We start from the raw sequence: 19370 nt of genomic DNA, 5'->3' as shown, positions 1-19370 counted from the left end.
CTTTGTCTCAAGTTTCATTCTCCTTTTTCACCTTCTCATGCTGATATGCTGCCAAGATTACTAACTAATTATTCCACGAGAGTTATAAGACCATTTTTTATACAGGCAGCTATCAAGATTTGAGCTTATATTTTCGTATGTTTATGTTCGAGTTTTTAATATTTTATTCATGTGAACCGAATGGCTTGATGGATAAAATCTCATTTTTGAGACCTGTTATGCACTCGCCCTTCACAGATGAAGTCCATCTAGGTATGAAGTTGCATGACATATACTAAGCAAAAGCGGCGAGTTAGTCCCCTGGGGACTAAACACGCCATGCAACCAACACGTCATCCAGGTCAGGTCTCGTCCATGTGATTTCAGAAACTGGCGGTAAGCCTGCAACCCGGGGTTGTTGTGACCAGGATGGTGCCGTAGCGAATGGGAGGTCACCAAAGACGCCATGTTATTTTCTAGAAGGACGCTAGAAGGCAGAGATGTGCTCCACTTTGGGCTGAACAGGGGGTGGGTTGCAGGCACGGTGGCGACGAATGCCAAGAAGAAGAATAAGCCGCTCTTGAGGCTCTGCCACCAGTTTCCCATCCGTATTGTTCATCACAATCCCGGCTCCCCAGCCAGATCCGCGGCCTGTGCCTGCCTTGTATCACCTGATATGGAGATAGAGCCACCAATCCTGGGGATGTCATTGGCCGTTTCGGCAGCAATAAATATTGGCGATGAATCTCTGCCGTTGTTGCTAAATTTGCTATCCCAAAGTCATCCATATTTCCTGACCCGGATCCCGATGCCGAAATGATACGGCAGTTTTCACATACACAGTTCATTTTATGCCGTCTTGATCCGATGACTCTTCATATAGCGCGCTACCTACTAACTTAACGCGCCGAGAGTAACAATGGGCTAGTTAACAGACCGCAGAAAAATGGGAACAGGGCAAACTTGAGCTTGGTTTCGGATAACCCATACAGCGAAAACAGCTGCGATTTATAGGCAACCTAGGCAGGATGCAAAAAGCCTGGCATGCACCAGCAAACTGGCCAGAAACGGACGAGCTGGGGATGTGGGATTGGAGCTTCCATGCATTGGTGCCCATAGACGGCTGAATTAGGCCCAGAATCACAAGCCAAACTGCTCCTATCTCACACCCCTCTGATCCCCGCCCCGTTCTGGAGGCATTTTCGGCCCAGTTGGCCATCCGCCCCACCCCTATCAGCCCCCAGATTGCAAGACAGTTTGCTGCACCCCAAAACATACCAGTGACTTGGCTCGACTAAGGGGTGAATAGCTTGCGAAATACATCGTCACCGGTTCGAAGTTTGCTGATTTGTTCAAAGTCACAAGCGACAGAATTTTGAAGTTCGGAAGATGGCTCTGTCGGCGCGATGATTCACTGGTTCCAGGAGACAGGGTGTGCCAACGCATGGGAGTTCTGGGAACAGTAACTAGCGGGAAGCCAGTGACTGACCAAATACTATGTAATAATAATGAAAAGGTAGGGTAGGTGAAAACGGTGTGATCGAGCATCGACAGTCCGCACCACCTAACTCCCTGCCACTGAAATGGGACGAATTATTCCCAGCCTACGCAGCGTAGGTTGACGATCCCGGGTGCAGGAGAGCGACCAACCAGCCGACCGACCGCATCATTTCAATCACTTTGCGCCTCAAAAATAATTAGACTGGAGTGGTATCTATCTTCTTCTCCGGAACTGCACAAAATGCTCCACTTGGTCCTGGTAACAGACCAATCCACATCCCCTGCCGAGGAACTAATTTTGGGGTGGATGTGATGGTGCACATCATCTCAGAATAATATGTATGGGCTTGCAGATAAGGTCTCAGGCGGAATCGAAATCAAAATGAAGATAAATACCTCGCTTCCCCCAGCGAATCTATCTTTTTTTTTCTTTAACCTCTCGCTTTTTATGCGTCATTCGAGTCTCATATAGTCCTTCTTGATATTACAATAATAAAGTCACCTTCGTCGTCCGTTGATCGAGACAAAACACATCCTCATTCTCAAATAATTACATCAGAGCAATAGAATTGGCACTGGTGTCCCTATCTTTCCGCACTATCAAACGTATTCCGTCCTGTTACCGGGTCGTATATCACCAGTACAAACATACCCAATAACCGACGCAGTGCGTCCTTGTCTCTCCCTTGCTTCCTGATCTCGAGACTTGGTTCTGAGATTCCACGAACATTGTCGCAAAACACGTCCGATCCCGCATTCGATAACCAGCATAAGAAAGATAACTGTAGAATTGCTGTCTTGATATCTTAACCAGGCCTATCGAGCGGAAAGAGCCTTCTCGACGAAAGCTCGCTACTAATCCGCAATTGAATTTGCGTTGATACCAATCGACACCAATCGACCCGGTCCTTCGACAGGCAAAATCCAATCGAATCGACAAACCTTTTGTCTTTTCCCCTTATTCGTTTCAAAGAAAACTTAACGAATGTGGAAGAAAACGCACGAGAAACCCATCACAACCACACACACAACCTCAGAAACAACCCCCGAGATGCCCGAAATGAAAATGAGGACGACCACTACCACAACAACGTCAACCCGCCGCTTCTTCCGCTACCGCTCCAAATCCCCCCGTCCAACCCCAATCGACACCTCCACCACCTCCACCACCGCCGCCAAAGCCAACAATATCGACACCCCTTCTTCCTCTTCCTCCACCTCAACCCCCAGCACCAGCGCCCCGCTCACCTACCTCACCCACTCGAGCCACCGCACAACCTCCCCCGCACCCCTCGTCACCAGCCCAACAGCCACAACCGCAAGTCCAAGCCCAAGCCCTAGAGCCAGAACCCCGCCAACACCACTTCGCGCCATGCGCAAACGCCACTCGAACCCGCACGGCCATCCCAAGCGCAAGATTAGCGGGGGGAGCACCCTGAGTGAAAACAGGCGGCTGTCCGGGACGGTGAACCACTGCGGGCGCCATGCGAATGACTGGCTGTTTGGCGGGTTTAGTGTGCGGGAGAGTGTGGGTCGGTTGTGGAATGGGAGTGGCGAGGGGAGTGAGGCGGAGGAGGGAGGGGAGGGGGGAAGGGGGACGGGGAGGGGGAGGGTTTGATTCTTTGTTTTGTGTTCCTTTTTTGTTTCCTGTCTTTTTGCTTCTTTCAACGTGTTTTTATTGACTCTTTTTCTTTTTCTTTTTCTTTTGGTGTGATATTCAGGAGATTTGAAGTGGAGAGGATGAGGCTTTTCATGATCCCTTTATGGTGGATTTCTTTTGTTGTTTTGTTCCAAGTTTTATATCGAGGGGTCAGGAGAGTGGTTGGAGAGAATCGAGTGAGCACGGTGCACGTCGAAAATGCACCAGAAAAGCGATCCCGACCCGACACAACTCGTAGACGAGCCCCGATTATACGGTATGTTTAAAATATTCCCTCCTATTAATTCTTCTCTATTTATATAAATACGAGGCTAACATACCTTGTCTCTTAGTTCTTATCACTCATTCATACACACACAAGTAACTAATATTCCACGATGATGATATACCGAAGTATCCATCCAGTCGCTACCTACCATCCAGCTAGCTACATACCATACACAACACCGTATTAATGCCCCTATTCACAATTGCCACATAGGCACACACAAATATATTTACGAACTTTACGAAATGACGGCCAGAAATGAACTGCATGCATAGGGCTTTTATCAGGGCATTATATACCCCATTTCTGTTACATGGGATACATCAATCCTCATGTTGTAAATTTTTGATTGCTGTTCTCGAGTGATTTGCTTGTTTTATACATTTCTTTTATTTCTTTTATTATATTTTCCCCTCTTGTTAATGCTCTTTTGGATATCTGCCTTTGTGTTCATTTTTTTAATATCTATCGTATACCAATTCTGCTGCCCATCAGTATCTCACTGCTCGATATATCCCTAATATCTGATGTAACGGAAGAGAGTATGTTGAAATAATCTTCACAGAAGGGGTTTACACGTCTGAACACACATGCTATGGGTATAAAAATATATTATGACCTCGCAGCCTGGTTTAAGTATATAGAGACATTTGATGTGCATGTTCAATTTGCGGAAACTTGCCGCTCAATATAAGGAAGAAAAAAAAGGGGCAATATTCGTGTAGAGATAATGGTTATAATGGTTAATAAGAGGGGGCGCCAAACAAGGAAGGCAAGTATAGAAATCGAGCAAGAGCGCGGACAATAGCGCACTCTTCGCCAGTCATTCAAACTGAAAACAGGAGATGGTGGAACGAAACGAAACGAAATGGGTGGAAGAAGGCCGGGGAATGGGGGTAAGTGCGCCGCCATATTAAAAACATAAGGACGAATCCACGAATCCTTCAGAAGAAAATAAGAAGTAAAAATAAATCATCATATGCCCCATGCCTTATCCATACTCATTCCAAAATCGCTACCAACGCCGCCCTGTAATCGCCGCTGGTCTCCCCCTTCACTCTATCCACGAGCTCTTTGTGGTATACATTCTTATACTTAGTTTTAACCTGCTGCATCCGGTTTCTATCCCAGTGGATCCGCACGAGTCGCTCAATGAGATGAACATCCTTGGTGCCCCAGCCCTTCATGGCGGCCTCAATGCCCTCGACATCCCGCTTGATCGGGTCCGTGGCGCTCTGTAGGATCGCAAGGAGTGCCGCCTTCATGTGGCCGGAGAACTTGCTCTCGACTTTTGTCTCGAGCACGGTTTTGTACTGCACGTCGTACTGCTGTTTGATCTGGCGTAGTTGGCTGTATGAGTGGCTTGTGAAGATGCGGGTGGCGACGGCGGCGTCGGGGATCAGCGTGCTCATGGCATGGTAGAGGTCCTTGACGGCGAGATTGATTTCGCTGGGGCCGATTGGCGCATTCTCTGGAGGCCGTGATGCGGTCAAGATGATGTTGAAGAGCGCCTTGATGTCGCCGGATAGATCGTCGCTGACATCTTTTTCGAGGGATCTGCCCTTGAATTCTACCATGTAAGCCTGTTTGATCGCGTTGATATCAGCGTTGGATCGGCCGAGCAGGACGTCGTTGAGCATCGCTTCATCTGTGCCGGCGCCCTTGAGAGCTTTCCTGAGCGCGTATACATCCTGCTTGAGCGGCCCGTGAACCAGCGCGACAAGGACATTTTCGAAGTTGCCAGAGGTCTCGGAGATGATATCCTTTTTCAGGTCACGTCCGAGGCGCTTCGCGAAGGTATCTTTTAGCCTCTCGATAGCCAGGGGGTCCGCTTTGCAGAGAATCTTGATGAGAACTTTCTGATTGGTTCCAAACCCTTTCATGGCAGCTCGGAGGGCATCGGCATCGTCAGCGAGGTCATTTGGGGCCATCTGGCCAGGAGTGTAACCTATCGATGGGCGTTCCATCGCGATTCCTGGCGCAAAATTTGGCTGCATCGGGGGGTTCTGGACGGGGGGTGGTGCGCCGTATCCCGGAGCACCTGGTTGTGGTGCATTATACCCCGCGGGTGGAGCTTGTGGTGGGTATCCATACGGTGGTTGTTGATATTGGTAGTGGCCCTGCGGCTGTTGATACTGCTGGGGATAAGGTTGAGGCGGATATTGGCCATACTGGGGTGGATATTGACCCGGTGGAGGGTACTGGCCAGGCGGGGGATATTGTTGCCCTTGTTGCGGCGCATATGGGCTCTGGGGAGGGTATTGTCCTGGCTGTGGAGGGAAGCCCTGGGGAGGAGGGGCACCATATTGCTGTGGTGGATATTGTCCAGGTTGCGCGGGAGGAGGGTGGCCAGCTGAGGACTGGTAAGCATCACAATCAAGGCTAGTTAACTTATTATTATGAGCTTGGGGGAACACATACAGCCAGGAGATGCATTAGGATCAGCCATTTTTGCTTTTGAAAACTCGCAGTCCGTGGGTAGTAGGACGTGAATTCGAGATCTCTGGTACCTATCACAGCAATTCCCTTTTGCTAAAATGAAATAGCGGGAAGCGAGAGCAAAGCGTGCCTACGCTAAGAAAATATGGAGCGGGGGAGATGTTTGCATTTGTTTAAATATTCGCGTCGTGGCTGGCGGAGGGAGTGGATCGATAAGATGGGGCTGATTTCCCAGTCCCACAGTTTTAACTACAGAAGTAAATAATATACAAATCTTCTCATCCGTCCCTTCGCAAGGACCTGACCACGGATAAGTTTCTGGGCTTGGAGCCTGTGGCCCGGATCTGCCTTAACCAAGGGAAAAAGTCCCTGACATCATCAGCGATGCCCCTCATATGATTGTGGCGGGGCAGACTGGCCGAATAGGAGCCGAAACAACAAAACCCGGCTCTCTCATAATACCATTTCAAGACGGACGCATAAGGCTGCCTCACTGGCCTCGTCTTTGTGCTGTCTGGCCGCTGATATCAGAATGAGTTCGCTTTCCCCCCGTTATTATTCTTGCTAGTGTGGATAGTTTCTTGGAAGATTGTGGCGGTGCTCTCCCATCGCGGCTGTGGAATTTCCTTGGTGTCTTCCGTTTGCTGCTCTAGATCAAGGCGTGAAGCCAAGTATTCCACATCCCACAATAATAAATGGGTTATCCCTGCTGCACAAAAGGTGGCTTGATGTCAAACGGGTGTCTATGGGCGAGGTACGGATAGAGCCAGAGGAGATTCTAATATCCCACCCAGTCCAGTCCGGAGACAGCCTCAGGTTTCAACACGGATCCAGACCAAGGGAGGGGAAAGGAACAGACAAGAGTGTGTTTGGATTCTACCTAACCTATGACCTTAAAACATAGTAGGGGGTAGTGATCAGCGGCGAATATGGATATAGTAGCATAAACAACAAATAGTATGCCAACACAACAACGGTAACAATGGCATGGAACCTTGGCTTGCATCCGTTATCGTTTTAAGCTTAAATTTTGTTTTCGTACCCGACACAAAGATAGTACACGCACACCAACGGCCCCCAAAAACAAAGCCAGAACACTCGCATCTTTGGAAGAACTAGAAATTCTCTCCCCCTACCTACCCCATATCACAACTTGGCCGCTCCATGCCACCTATTTTCAAAACTGCTAGGCTATGAACGCGCCAACAAAACACGCCGGGTATCAGAGAAAACATCTCTCCCCCGTCCTTTATAAATCTTTCTTGGAAGCTCCTTTCTTCCCAGCCAACGCCGCACGAACAAACTGCTCTTTAACCTCTCCCCACCCTTGCTTCAAAACCCAAATCGGTAAAAACACCCACAGAATGTTGAAAAACACAAGATAAAGCCACAGGTACATCGGATCGCTGGTGTCCAGCGCATGGCTCCCGGAAAGCCATTCGGGTGCAAAGGTCATAAATCCACCATACAACTCCGCAACAGCCAGGCCAATCGCCACAAACCACATCCTGAACCGGTATTTTGCTGCTTGAACTGTCGCATCCGCATCCGCCGCCACCGCCGACGACGACAACGAAGCAGAGGAGGACTTATAGAGCGTATAGCAAACATACACCGCCGCCGGCCCGCCCAGCAGCACGGTAAGCAACTCCAGCGCAACCACACCCAGATCAGCGCCTAGCCAGCGGCTATCTGCTTTCCCATACTCCTGCCACAGACGCGCGGTGGCGCCCGTGCCATACGCGGCTCCATACAGGCGATGCGGCTGGTCAAGGAAGTGTGGGCCCGGGATATGTTGGGCCGTGACGGCGGGGATTTCCGTAGAGATGAAGAAGCAGTTGTATAGGAAGGAACCTTCGATTATGAGATGGGTGAGAGCGTCGTAGGCGTGCCAGAAGAAGAGGAGGCGGTCTGTCTTAGGCCGTCTGGAGGGGATGAGGAGGAGGGTTAGGAGGGAGGCGAGGGGGAGGAGGGAGAGGGCGGCGGCGAGGGAGAGGGCGGTAGGGAGGTCTAGGAGGAAGGCTTGTTTGTTGTTGGGTGTGGCGGAGGACATTTTTGCGGGCCGTGGTGGATGGATGCGCGTCTTTGAAATTATTAGGTTTGCTACGTTCGGATATATCAGGACCTGCTGTAGTTGCAGTAGACGTGGCAGACCTGGCAGCGGATGGGATTGGTGGTTTATAAGTTATATCAACTGCCAAAGTCCGTCATGTTATACTGCTAGAGATAGACTGTGTGTAAACAAAACTGACAGGCATTGAAAATAAAAAGGGGTAAAGTCGAGATGGGCTGAAACTGGATCACGTGCCAATGCGACGCGTCCACTTGCATCGTTGAATATATGGAGAACAGCTCAACAATCTCCATGTCTGAGTTATTGCTATACTATAATCTTTCCGGAAAGTATCTACCTAGACGGAATTGTTTGAATTATTATGTGCATATAGCATAGGATACATTCTCAATCATTCAATCGTTGTTCCTTCTTCGCATAAACATAGCCATAATAACACCCAGCCACCTCGAGCATCGACTACCTACCTTCGTCGTCATTAGATAACTTATAGAAAGGAACTAAAGAGAAAATATCAAATTGTCGAACTTCCTTCACTGGCTAAAAACCAACATCGAACACCATTTATTTCTATCTGAAACAAAATCGTACCCATGCCTAGTCCCTCCCTACCCCATCCACCCCTACTTCTTCTATAACAACCACATATCCACCGGGAAAGAGGCCCTTCTGTCCCGCATAACACCCCCACATCCAGTCACCGTTGATGTTCTCCGCCTCCGTAATCTCCGCTCCGCGAGGAAACATAATTTCATCCATCACGTCCGGGTCAGGGTAATATGACCACTGCGCCAGTAGACGCAGCCCAATACCACCTGATGGAGGGAAATGGGAGGCAAAGTGGGTTTTGGTTGTGGGATCGGTCGGCGTGATTGGCGATGAGTTCGACCAGGTTGTGCGTGTTCGTGGAAATCGTCGACGGTGGGAAATGCTGGTAGTGCCTGTGGTGTCTTCTTTCCACGTCCAGTCTCCGGAATCTTGGCGAACGGGGATCGGGACTGGCGCATTAGAATTGGGACTGCCCGTAGTTGTGTTTTCGCTTGCGGTAGCCGCTATGGCTGCTGCTGCCGCTGCCGCTACATCGTCTTTCAGCGCATGGCCTCCAACGATATCCTTGACTATAACTCGTCTCTGGCCATCTGGGTCGTCTTCAAAGCCGACGATAATCATTCGGTGGCCCTGTAGACACCTTCTCCAGCCATTTCGTCCGTTTTCTTTGCTGATTTTGCCGTTCGCCCCTAGTTTCAAGTAGCAGTTTGTGCAAAGATCATAATCTCCATTATTGCATGCTGGGCAGTGGAACCGACTTGTCGAGGGTGGAATTGGATAGGTGCAGTTATTGCATTTTGTAGAGAAGGTAAGAGGCTGATAGCGATCGCTACCAATCTTGATAGTAGATCCTAATTGATAACTGGAAGGAATTACGGGAGATGAGCTTGGTGGATTGGGGGGGCCAATCTCGTTCTCCCGGACTCGACCGAGTGGCAGAAGAGGATGTGTGCAGCATTTGCTTTGGTTGACACAGCTATTACAAAAGCCCCATTCTCCCTCGTTGCATTCGCTGCATATCCAAAAGCAGTCATCTGAAAATGATTGGCACATATCACAAAACATACCGTTTTGGAGCCGCTTTGCAGGATCGTCCTTTGCTCGTCTTCGGGAGCTATTCGGCCGGTTTTGTGTTGTTTCACCCGGTGGACGCAGGTATTTACGTGATTGCAAGATGTGTGGTGGTTCTTGGACAGCTGAAATTCCCATTGGATATTTCTTCTCAAACCGGACCTGAGCACTGTTCCCGAACCCAAACCAGTGCAGGCATCCGCGGCCCATTCGGTAGCAAAGTAAACACAAATTGTAATTGCCATCATCACATCGAGTACAGGTCTTGTAAACCTTATATTGAATGTTCCGTTTATCGCATCGACTGCATGAGATAGACGGCTCTGGAAGAAGTGATTCGCTACTCGAACGAATAGCTGTGTCACTTCGAGACGATGACGGTCTTGAGGATGAGGATATGCCAGCGGACGGAATACGCTCGGTCGGTTGAGGTCCTGAAGTAGACTGGAAGGGGGGGTTGTGCGGGCTGGATGATAATGTCTGAGCACTTGTAATCGTAGTAGTGGTTGGGGAGGTTGGGGAGCCAAATATCTGCTGACGATCAGCAGTCCGTATGCCGCTCTGGCGAACCCTCCGTTCGGATTCGCCGCTACGTCTAGAGGACAAGAGTGACGATGTCGCTCGGTGTCGGAATGACTCTGAAGTTGAATGATTCTGGGAAGGGCGTCGTTGGCCGGATAAATCGCTAGAAGACCTCACTACTGGCTGTACGAGCGCGTCCGATGAGGACGCAACCGGTCTATGGGTTGGTGACGTCGCTCTACGCCTCACGCCCTGGTCAGAGGAGCTCCTTTGCTGTCGGCTTGTGCGGCCGGGCCTTGGTGCTGGTGTTTCAAGCAAATGTGGTCGTGAAACTGGAGGGCGCTCGTTATTACTATTTGTCCTAGGTTGACGGCTTCTAGGATCCCGCGAACGACTATCTCTATCACCACGCGCATTTTGGCGAGCAATAGGTTGGCGAAGGTGTCTCCTTCGGTACGCTTCGGCGATTCGTTCACTGAGCTCATCTTCCTGCGCCGGATCTAAACTTTGTAAATCTATCCCATCCAACAGCCCTTCGTCTATAATCTGTCTAAGAATTTCTTCTTCCATCGCAGAATCTCCATCCGAAGTGCTTAACAACGATCGTAAGCTTGCCTGGTGCTCAATTCGCCTTGTACGCATGGCCGGATCGGGGGAAGCTCGCTGTTGACTTGCAGCCCGCCGCGCATTTCGTCTTCGCCTTTGAGCTTCTTCCTGGCGGTCTCTTTCTCTAGTCCCTGGAATTCGATCTCGAGTCCGAGATTGCGAGGTTCGAGAACTAGAGCTCACACGTGCACGTCTTTGATCTACGTCTGATAAACTCATTTGTCTAACGTCCTCCAGCAATCTACGATCTTCTTCGTCTTCCCTTTCTGAGTCGGACGCGCGGGAGGAATTAGCCGGCCGTGTTGGTATAAGAATATCGCCAGGTTTGTATTTCTGTTCCAACTGCTGCTTCTCTCCAGTGCCCCTCGCCCTATGTGGGTTCGACTGCAGGAACAAATCGAGTAGCGTATTAACCTTAGCATCATGTCTCGTGTTGCGGATCACCGCTCGACAAGACGGGCAGGTAAATTTGACATTTCTGCTGGAGCTAGGTGGATGCGATGCCTGCCATGAAAACCATTCTTTCAAACAGGAGCCACAAAAGGTATGGAGGCAGTCGAGTAGGGTCAGTGGCTGATAGAGAATATCTGTACATATCTGGTGCTGCAAGTTAGACTGCCGTGTCGTTGAGAGGGTTGGGTTGACAGGACACCCTAGGAGCTCAATTTGAATTTAATCCTTACCGAGCAAGTTAATTCCGTCTCCAAGTTCACCAGGCCAGCTCCCGTAGAGTTTCCGCTCGACATTGTCGCATCCCTCGCATTAGTGCTAGTAGTGAGGGGCAGGTCCGAGTACTCTCTAGTTCGGATAGAAAGTGCACGACAGATAAAGCGCAATATAAGGGAGTAGAGCTTAATATGACAGTTCGGAAGATGGATAGAGATGAACCATTATTTCTGAATTATGACATGGCAGAAACCTATTTCGTCTGGCGTTGTTGGTTGGTCTTTCGTCCACTTGAGAATCTGACGAATTGGATGTGGGAGAATTCACGGCGCTGGCGCAAATGATGACCAACGTCTTAAATAGTATAGCAACAGGCGTCGGTATCTCCTGAACAACGGTTTCTCTTGCAGATGATCATGCGTTCCTGTGCACAGCTACTTGGGAGTAATTCAAGGACTTCGAGAGCTGGACTGTCTCCCGTCCCGTCCATGGGTATAAATAAATAAATTGCCGGATCCGGATGGAAGCAACTGCCAACCCGCTATCAACTACGTCACTGACGTCGGCAAGGCTTTTCCCGCCCTGTGCCATGCCCCGGCGACAGTTAACGGGCGACCATGTCAATTGATAAAAAGAGCACGTTTACAAATCCTGTCGGTAGACTCCGAACCCTATGCATTTAGCCGTCACAGAACCGCGGAAACAGAGCATATTTCTGTGGTTGAGCCTGATGAAGAACACCAATCAGTGGAAACCGGGGGATAGGCAGACCTTCTCGGTCGTCTTTATGGACATCTTCTCCCATTGAAGCCCGTTGGAGTGCTATGATTCACTCTGAGGTTCTCTATGGACTGTCAGCCTCGACCACCTCACAAAAGGTTGCAGTTCGAGTTTATATGGCAGGAAAAAGTGGAAGCTTGATTGCCGTCTGTTGATTTGGTTTAAAGCGAAGATAGGCCTTTTCAGGCATCACATTGATGTCTGAGGTTGACGTCAGTGACATTGTGATGGCAGTCATTTTATCCTGAAATTCTGTTTTAAACCGGGTTTAACTTTCTGAAACTCAGATACGGACCTTATCGGGCAATGGTCGACATGCTCACTGAAAAACTCCCGCAGCCAGATGCGTGCTGTTATGTTATTTTGGAGATTTGGAGACTTCTCGGCCTTCTTTCTGTCTGACTGCCAGTGCCGAACAGTCTCTTATAGCAGAGAAAAAAAAGAAATGCTATAAGGACAACAAGCGTTCCAGATGGCTGTCATGCAATCAGAAAAGGACCCCTTCAATCACCCGAAGAGAGTTGGCTGCCTCTTGGTTAAGCTTTTTAAGCTGTACCTCTCCTGCTCAACAGCTTCACTTTACATGGAGTGATTGCGAAAGACACGGGATTTTGAATCGCGCTCTAGGAACATTACTAGAGAGGATATTATTTTTTATTTCAGAGCCTCCACATGCTCTGACATTTATGTCAGGCATGGAGGCTCACTTCTCGCCAGCCTGTGCATCAGCATATTCAATATCAAAATTATTAAGCTTCAGATATTCCTCTTCATCAGAATGATGGAAGCATAATAATGCAGGGCAACTCGAGCTCATACCTAGCAAAGCAAGAAAATTACTCTAATTATGCTCTAGAAAGCCAAATAATGCCACTGACTTCAATCTCCTAGCGTCATATGGATAAGGGGTGTTGCACTCTGAAGATGACTATGTTGACGCCAAACTAATATTCAAGGAAGGTTTCTTGAGTAAGTCCAACTTTCTCTTCTTTAGATCTCCTTCCCGGTATTCATATTCATAGTGTAGGTGCTGATATTACCTCCCTAGGCCATAGTCACAACATTTATCTACAGGAAAGAAAGCTTATCTCAAGCGAGTTGCAACCACCTGGAAAACCACCCAACCCATCTTAGTCTTAAGAGCTGAGTACCCCTTCTCACAAAATAAAACTACTATAAGCAGGCAGGCTTTGACGGTCCGAAATGGATCCTCAGTCCCCGCCCTAGTCCTGCCGTGAGACGATGAATGAACCACTTGGTTACTAGGATGCATGGAATTCTTGAGGTGGTTCTCGCTAATGCTTCTGCATGCTCTCGATGATGCTAGGCCGACTGATCTCAGCATTTGGCAATTCATTGCGTGCTCCGTCCGCCATTGACGACATTGCAACGAATTTGTACAGTATATCTTGTCAAGGTGGTTGCTCCAATTCTGCCACATTTTCATGTGATGCCGTGCTCCGTGCCTTGTGCGTGCGGGACGATCAAACACCGCCCTCCCGCTCGAAGAGACAAGGTTCTAACCATCTGTTATGGGCAATCTCACATCATGGAGGTGGGAGCAAATCTTATTCCATTCGCGATTGGTGGTTTAATCTCGCGTTCCCTTTTTCCCGACCCTGAACAGTTTATTCTAACCTAAGAGCCCCCCCCCGTATTTCATTTGAAGTGTACTGAGACGTATACTTCCCGTCCCCATTTCCACGCATGCCATCTAATCATACAGCTACTAGGCCTCGCGTGATCAGGATGAGAGGGATATATATCTTGTGGGAAGCTTTGGCCGCCGAAAGTATGTGGAGGTGGCTGATTCTTCAGATGGTGTTGGCCTCTCATATCCATCCGAATGAGCCGGGTGTGAGTTCGGACATGGGCGGATCTGAGCTGTCTAAGTTCAATGGTTGAACAGTTCGAGACCTTCTGGGATATATGAGTTTGACATATAGGTGTGTATATTATGCGGGGTATCTGAGCCACCTATGCAATATCTTGCGAGTGAATATGCAAGCAAAGCAAAGCGTATCCGCATTGGTTTCTTATGTTAATTGGCCACCACTATCTCTAAGTAACCCCGGTTTAGCAAGAGGGGTAAGATAGATAGATAGACACCTACGTCGTCGAACAAACGTGCCGGCTGACTCAATTGGAAGCACATTACAAAATGCTCAGCCCAAGGTATACGCCGAGGAGTTATGCATGCCTCCCGCCCGATGTCCGCACCAATCAGATCCAACACACAAAAAAAAGCCCCGCGCAAATCCCAACGTTAATACTCATGGAGAAGAACTACCTTTTAAGAATCGAGACAAGATAAAGCATATCCTGTGCACCCCCGAGCCTTCCGTTGACCGACCGACCAACACCACAGTTTGACGATAAGGCAAAGAAGATACGGCAAAAAGAAAGCTACTATCAGCTGCCGTATGCAGAAGGTCAGAGCGCACCGAGAGGAGGGGGAGGGGAGGGGAGACTGAAAAAAGAAAAAAAAAAAAAAAGAACCTAGCCTTTGCATGCCAGTAGCCGAGAGGATTCCCCAAGGACCACGAAATTGTCCAGCTGTCTCGGTCCTTGCACGGTTTGTTTTGTATGTATTAGAAATAGGCTATACGAACAAAAGACCGACAGGGGAAGATGGTCCGGACAAGGTGGATAGTACGTTTGTTTGGAAAAGAGTGGTTGCGTTCAAGACGACGCTCAAGCTCAAAACCCGGGCCAATTTATTGCCAATACATACATACATACGCCGGATGTCAAGGAGATGAGAGAGATGCAACCTTTTCTTGAAGACATTCGAAGAGGCCATTCATATGAATCACAACTTAAATGAAGTTTTTCTTTCCAAGTTTCACCAGTTTGACAGCTGTTGTTGTTGTTGTTGTTATTGCTATTGTCCTGTCCTTCCTCTCGTGAGGGTTTACAGACGAGACGGTTACGCAGCAGTTGGCAAGTAAACGCACACAAGCTCCCCCGTTCTAACAGGATGAAATAACTAATAATGTATTGCCTGGGTTGACGGCTATTGTTTCAAAAACATGTTGTTACTTATATGTTTGTTATCTATCCGACATCTTCCTAAAGCATGTCGAACATTAAATACTTTACTTTCTTTCTATTGCCGGGGTTCATAGATTGTTTTCTCATGTTCATTCTTTCCCACCGTCCCCCCGCCCGCCCCGGTCCCCGCGCTTCAACAACCTCGAATCACTCGCTGCATTCATTCATTTTCTTCCCACCAGTAAAAAGAAACCCGTTTCGAATTTCGATAGGAATAACGGAGTTTACCGTTCCGAAATCTCGCTTTTCCAAGCTCTACAGCATCATCCTTCCAACGCATGCGCCCGCAGTGGCTGCACAGCAATGTCCCCTAGCCCTAGATACCCTTGGTAGTTTACCTACCTAGCTAGCTACCGACATACCTATTAGGTATGTACTGTACGGAGTAGATGCAGGGTCATGCCCAACTAACACCAATAAAGGTGCTCAGACGGACCCAAGAATAAATCGGCCGGGAGAGCAAAACACAGCCCAGCACGAAACCTATTAACCTAGCAAGCAACCTTCTCCCTCTGCTATCACTGAAGTGGAGGTGGATACTCACAGGCCTGGACTACGAAGTAGCATGGCTAGTACCCAGGTTTGTCAAGGTATTTGAACAAGGCATGGGTGGTGGGAAGGAAGAGGGGGGAGGGATGCGGTTTGAATAGTTATGCATTGCGTCGCTTTTCCACAGGCTAGGGTTTCTTACAATAGGGCTGGGTCCCCCCGCGAGGGTCCTTGGGGGTGTTCGATGGCTAATAATAATAGTAGTAATGATAGTAGTAACTGTAGCTGTTCTAGCCAGCGACAGTACAGTACAAGGGAGTCGGCCTAGGGCCAGGGTGTCTTGGTGTCTTGGTGGGGACATGGGGTTTGAATATGGGAGGGGGGTGTGCAGGGAAGAGGGAAGAGCACCGGGCGAGAGCGAGCGGTGGATTCAAAACTATCTTAATTGTACATGTACTCTGTGTTTCGCCGAATATTCTCCGTTAAGCTGCGATGAAATGTGATCTATGTGATTGATTTATAAAAAGGGGTTCCTGGGAGGGCGCGGGTGGGGATTTCGGACATTAGTACCGTTTCGTGACGGAGGGCCGTTGCTTCCAGGCTCAGTCACTTCCGCAGCTCTCCCTCGATTGTCTTGAGCTTCAAATCTCAGGGAATCTGCCATGCCTGCTGAGGGGAAGGGAGAAGGGGGAGAAGGGGGTAATGTTATGCAAGTTACGCGAGCCGACTGGGGTAGTTATGTACAGATAATGCGCATGTTTAATATGTCAAGATACGAACCCGTCGTACAAACATACCCCGGGAAAAATTCCATGACAGTATTTTGCATTGTATGAATCTAAAACAGCAGCATCTCGTTGAAATGTCCGGAGTAGTCGAAGACGGGATAAAAGAACAGAGGCACACAAACCGGTGAGGTAGGAAGGTATAGAAGTACTTACTGTTTTATGTGTGTATCCAGCCTCCGGGAGAACGCTCAAGCTCCCTGGTACGAATCGATTCAATGAGGTAGGCTGCACACCCATAACTGATTTGAATAGAGTGTAATTTTCGTTGCTTGGGACGGGCTCGGATATGAGAGACTCACAGAGGTGGTCGTGGGCTAGTGAATTTGGATTGAGATGAGGGATATCTTGATCTCATAGGAACATACATAGCTCATTTTCTTCCTCGAGCGCTCAGACTGCGGCGCATACATGGAGAACCATAATATGAACGCAGTAGACGTGGAGAGGCAGGTATTAAGCTCGATTATCCGTGTAACCATGCAATGCAGACTTGGATGGTCACAATATGTGTACTCAGTCAACGTGAGATAAACGTCAACAAGGTCCTAGAGTTGATATTTGTTCACGGTGCAGGGAAGAAGGAGCGTCGGCGCCTCAGGCATTGTACTGTAGGTCTAACCGCCCCTAGTCTTCACAGCACAGCCCATCCTGGGAGGAGCTGGAGATCCTTTTGCATGTGTTTGGATGAAATGCTGCATGTCAGAAATCTAGAGGCCCAAACCCTAGATTCCCTGCGAATGCAGAAGGGAAGGAGTTTGTAAGGGTCTTTTCTATATCGGAACTTTTCATCTCTTGCTTGAAGCTGAAAATATCAAGAACAAGATACGATACCTTGTGTACCTATGTAAATAGGTAGAGTGGGGTTCTGATCGTTGACAGCAATAATAATATGGCAATGCAGCAAACCTCCCGTTGATGCATGGGTTGCAGCACACCGTTGCGGGAGCTGTGGCGAGTAGGACGGCGCGGAGTATTACAGGAACGGATAAGCAAGCAAAAACTAGTGCGCCATTTCCAGTCAAGGAGGCCCGTGATACACAGGATCAATATGTGAAGAAAACCACAGGGATATCCACTCTGAGAGGGGATTTCGATGTAGCGGAGCTCTTGGACGGATGGACTCAACACAATCGCAATCGGATGGCTCGTTGACGAATTGTCGAAGCCTTGGTAGTTAGGCCGCCTCCCTGAGAAAAAAAATTACATAGCTCATCCCTGCACCGCACCAACCAACGGCATTTGTCGAAGGGGATGATCGGTCTTGCCTATCCTCGCTCCATCTCAGCCCGTGTCTGCTCGGAGGCTCATGTGTGGATCTGGGATCTGGACAAGCAGCCGGGGCTTGGGGAAGAGGGGCCATCCTGCAATCGAACATGGTTTTTCTGCCAACTTGCCCTGATTCTGACCGTTTTCTTCTTCTCGATGCCGCCAAGAACAGTAAGCCCGTTAGAGCTGATTTGAGACATAGCGCGTGCTTTGACATTGTTTTTTTTTCTTCTTTTGCAGGTTCTGGGCCCCTATCGGCGAATTGCTTGCATGCATAAGAGTGACACGTTGACTGGTTGGCGAAGATGCGGGGGGAAGTCTGCATTGAGGGCGTTGAACGGAGCCAATTAGCACGGTGACTTGCCCACTGTTCCAGGCGCCACAGTGTTATTCCTTATTCCCAGCAGACTGTTTCGAGTGCATGGTTGGCGCAATCATGGCGCAGATGATGGAAATCGGTTTGCAACAACCTCGACTTTAGTCTCCGAGTTCTTCTATCCGCACTGTGTGTGTCAACAGTAGTTACATAGTTAACTATGTACTCCGTACTCGGTACACACAAAGTCGGATAGCTAACGTTACCCGGAAAGAGCGTTGACTTGATTTTCAAATTCGACAGACACCACCAACAACAAGATCAACCCCAATTGCCGTGATGACAGCCTGGATGAAGCTTCTTATCAGTCAAGGTCCGCCAGGTGTTCCTGGACTTGTTCACTCACCTTCCCAATAATACAGCTGATCGTCACTTTAGCTTTAAGCATTTCAGTCTCACCGCCTCCAGATTTATTTTTTTCCTTTCTTGTTTCTATATCTCAGGATTCTGCTTGTCGGGCTATCGATGAATAATCTGCATGTAGTTGAGATAGTGAATCCCTCTAGACCTCAATTGCTAAGCTTCAAGAATCAAATTGCCAGTAGGGACAAAAGCTCTCAGCATCTACGGAGTACTGTCAGCGTAATCCGTAACCACGGTGTGGGGTACGGTACGGAGCACCTCAGGAAGCAAAACACTAACCTTGAAAAGTGCTAACTTATAAGCTTGGTGTCTCGACAAAAAACATTAAACTTGATTATTTATTTTTGTCTGGCATAAATTTCTCAGTTTCCCTGCAAGCCTTCCATCTCGGCTGCTGGGGAACTCTGGCGCTTCTGGGCCTTACACTAGTTCAACCCTGATTCATTCATTCCTTACTATTTTGACAAGGCGCGACGCGACAGAGTTTTCCTATGGCGCCAGTATAGTGTCGAGCCTGTGGCAATCGAGCTCGCTGGGGGGCGGGGGGGGCCAGAACGAGGCCGAGTGGGGCGTGTAGCTAGCTAGATAAACTGTCTGTGGGCACTTAACTCCGAGATCAAGTACGTGATGGATAAGGGCCGTCGTCATGCATATCATATCAGTATCAAACAACCAGAGAGTTGGTCTAGTGGTAGTTACTTCACGAGATGGGAACTGATGAAGAAGGCGGAAAGGATATGGCGGGGAAATGGGCAAAATGTGGGGGAAGAGCAGAGAAAGGGAACAATATATGGAAAACTTAAAACTATCTCGAGAGGTAATGTATGTAGGTTACATGTACATCCATGTACTTGTACATGTACTGCGTATATGATGTACACTACAAACAAGAATGCGCTGTGTGCTAACAACAATGGAGG

General features: G+C 48.7%; 5 protein-coding genes across 6 annotated transcripts; 1 reads left to right on the top strand and 4 right to left on the bottom strand.

Moving 5' to 3' along the window:
* Nucleotides 1-557: 557 nt before the first annotated feature.
* BDCG_02601 (uncharacterized protein) lies at nucleotides 558-4726 on the top strand. Its single transcript, XM_045418146.1, has 2 exons — nucleotides 558-3395; nucleotides 3472-4726. Exon 1 carries the CDS (start codon nucleotides 2465-2467, stop codon nucleotides 3095-3097), a length of 633 nt encoding a protein of 210 aa, XP_045274793.1. The 5' UTR covers nucleotides 558-2464; the 3' UTR covers nucleotides 3098-3395; nucleotides 3472-4726.
* On the bottom strand, nucleotides 3816-6581 carry BDCG_02600 (annexin). The gene is made up of 2 exons (XM_045418145.1): nucleotides 5829-6581; nucleotides 3816-5760 (listed from the first exon to the last, which is right to left on the bottom strand). The coding sequence occupies exons 1-2, from the start codon at nucleotides 5854-5856 to the stop codon at nucleotides 4409-4411; spliced, it is 1380 nt and encodes a 459-aa protein (XP_045274792.1). The 5' UTR covers nucleotides 5857-6581; the 3' UTR covers nucleotides 3816-4408.
* A 13-nt stretch (nucleotides 6582-6594) lies between these two features.
* On the bottom strand, nucleotides 6595-8078 carry BDCG_02599 (EBDP3 protein). The gene has a single exon (XM_045418144.1). The coding sequence runs from the start codon at nucleotides 7897-7899 to the stop codon at nucleotides 7096-7098; it is 804 nt and encodes a 267-aa protein (XP_045274791.1). The 5' UTR covers nucleotides 7900-8078; the 3' UTR covers nucleotides 6595-7095.
* A 49-nt stretch (nucleotides 8079-8127) lies between these two features.
* On the bottom strand, nucleotides 8128-12519 carry BDCG_02598 (RING finger domain-containing protein). The gene is made up of 3 exons (XM_045418143.1): nucleotides 12410-12519; nucleotides 11352-12315; nucleotides 8128-11265 (listed from the first exon to the last, which is right to left on the bottom strand). The coding sequence occupies exons 2-3, from the start codon at nucleotides 11412-11414 to the stop codon at nucleotides 8518-8520; spliced, it is 2811 nt and encodes a 936-aa protein (XP_045274790.1). The 5' UTR covers nucleotides 11415-12315; nucleotides 12410-12519; the 3' UTR covers nucleotides 8128-8517.
* A 1508-nt stretch (nucleotides 12520-14027) lies between these two features.
* On the bottom strand, nucleotides 14028-19149 carry BDCG_02597. Of its 2 annotated transcripts, none has more exons than XM_045418141.1 (3): nucleotides 18730-19149; nucleotides 18434-18651; nucleotides 14028-18374 (listed from the first exon to the last, which is right to left on the bottom strand). In XM_045418141.1, exon 3 carries the CDS (start codon nucleotides 18034-18036, stop codon nucleotides 17620-17622), a length of 417 nt encoding a protein of 138 aa, XP_045280104.1. In that variant the 5' UTR covers nucleotides 18037-18374; nucleotides 18434-18651; nucleotides 18730-19149; the 3' UTR covers nucleotides 14028-17619. The 2 variants fall into 2 exon arrangements, with proteins under 2 accessions (XP_045280104.1, XP_045280105.1); XM_045418142.1 differs by having other exon boundaries at nucleotides 14028-18205; nucleotides 18294-18374; nucleotides 18434-18790.
* Between the last annotated feature and the right edge of the window lie 221 nt (nucleotides 19150-19370).

Source organism: Blastomyces dermatitidis, assembly GCF_000003525.1.
Source record: "Blastomyces dermatitidis ER-3 genomic scaffold supercont1.3, whole genome shotgun sequence".
NCBI lineage: Eukaryota > Fungi > Ascomycota > Eurotiomycetes > Onygenales > Ajellomycetaceae > Blastomyces > Blastomyces dermatitidis.
This window is presented reverse-complemented; position numbering and strand designations above follow the sequence as displayed.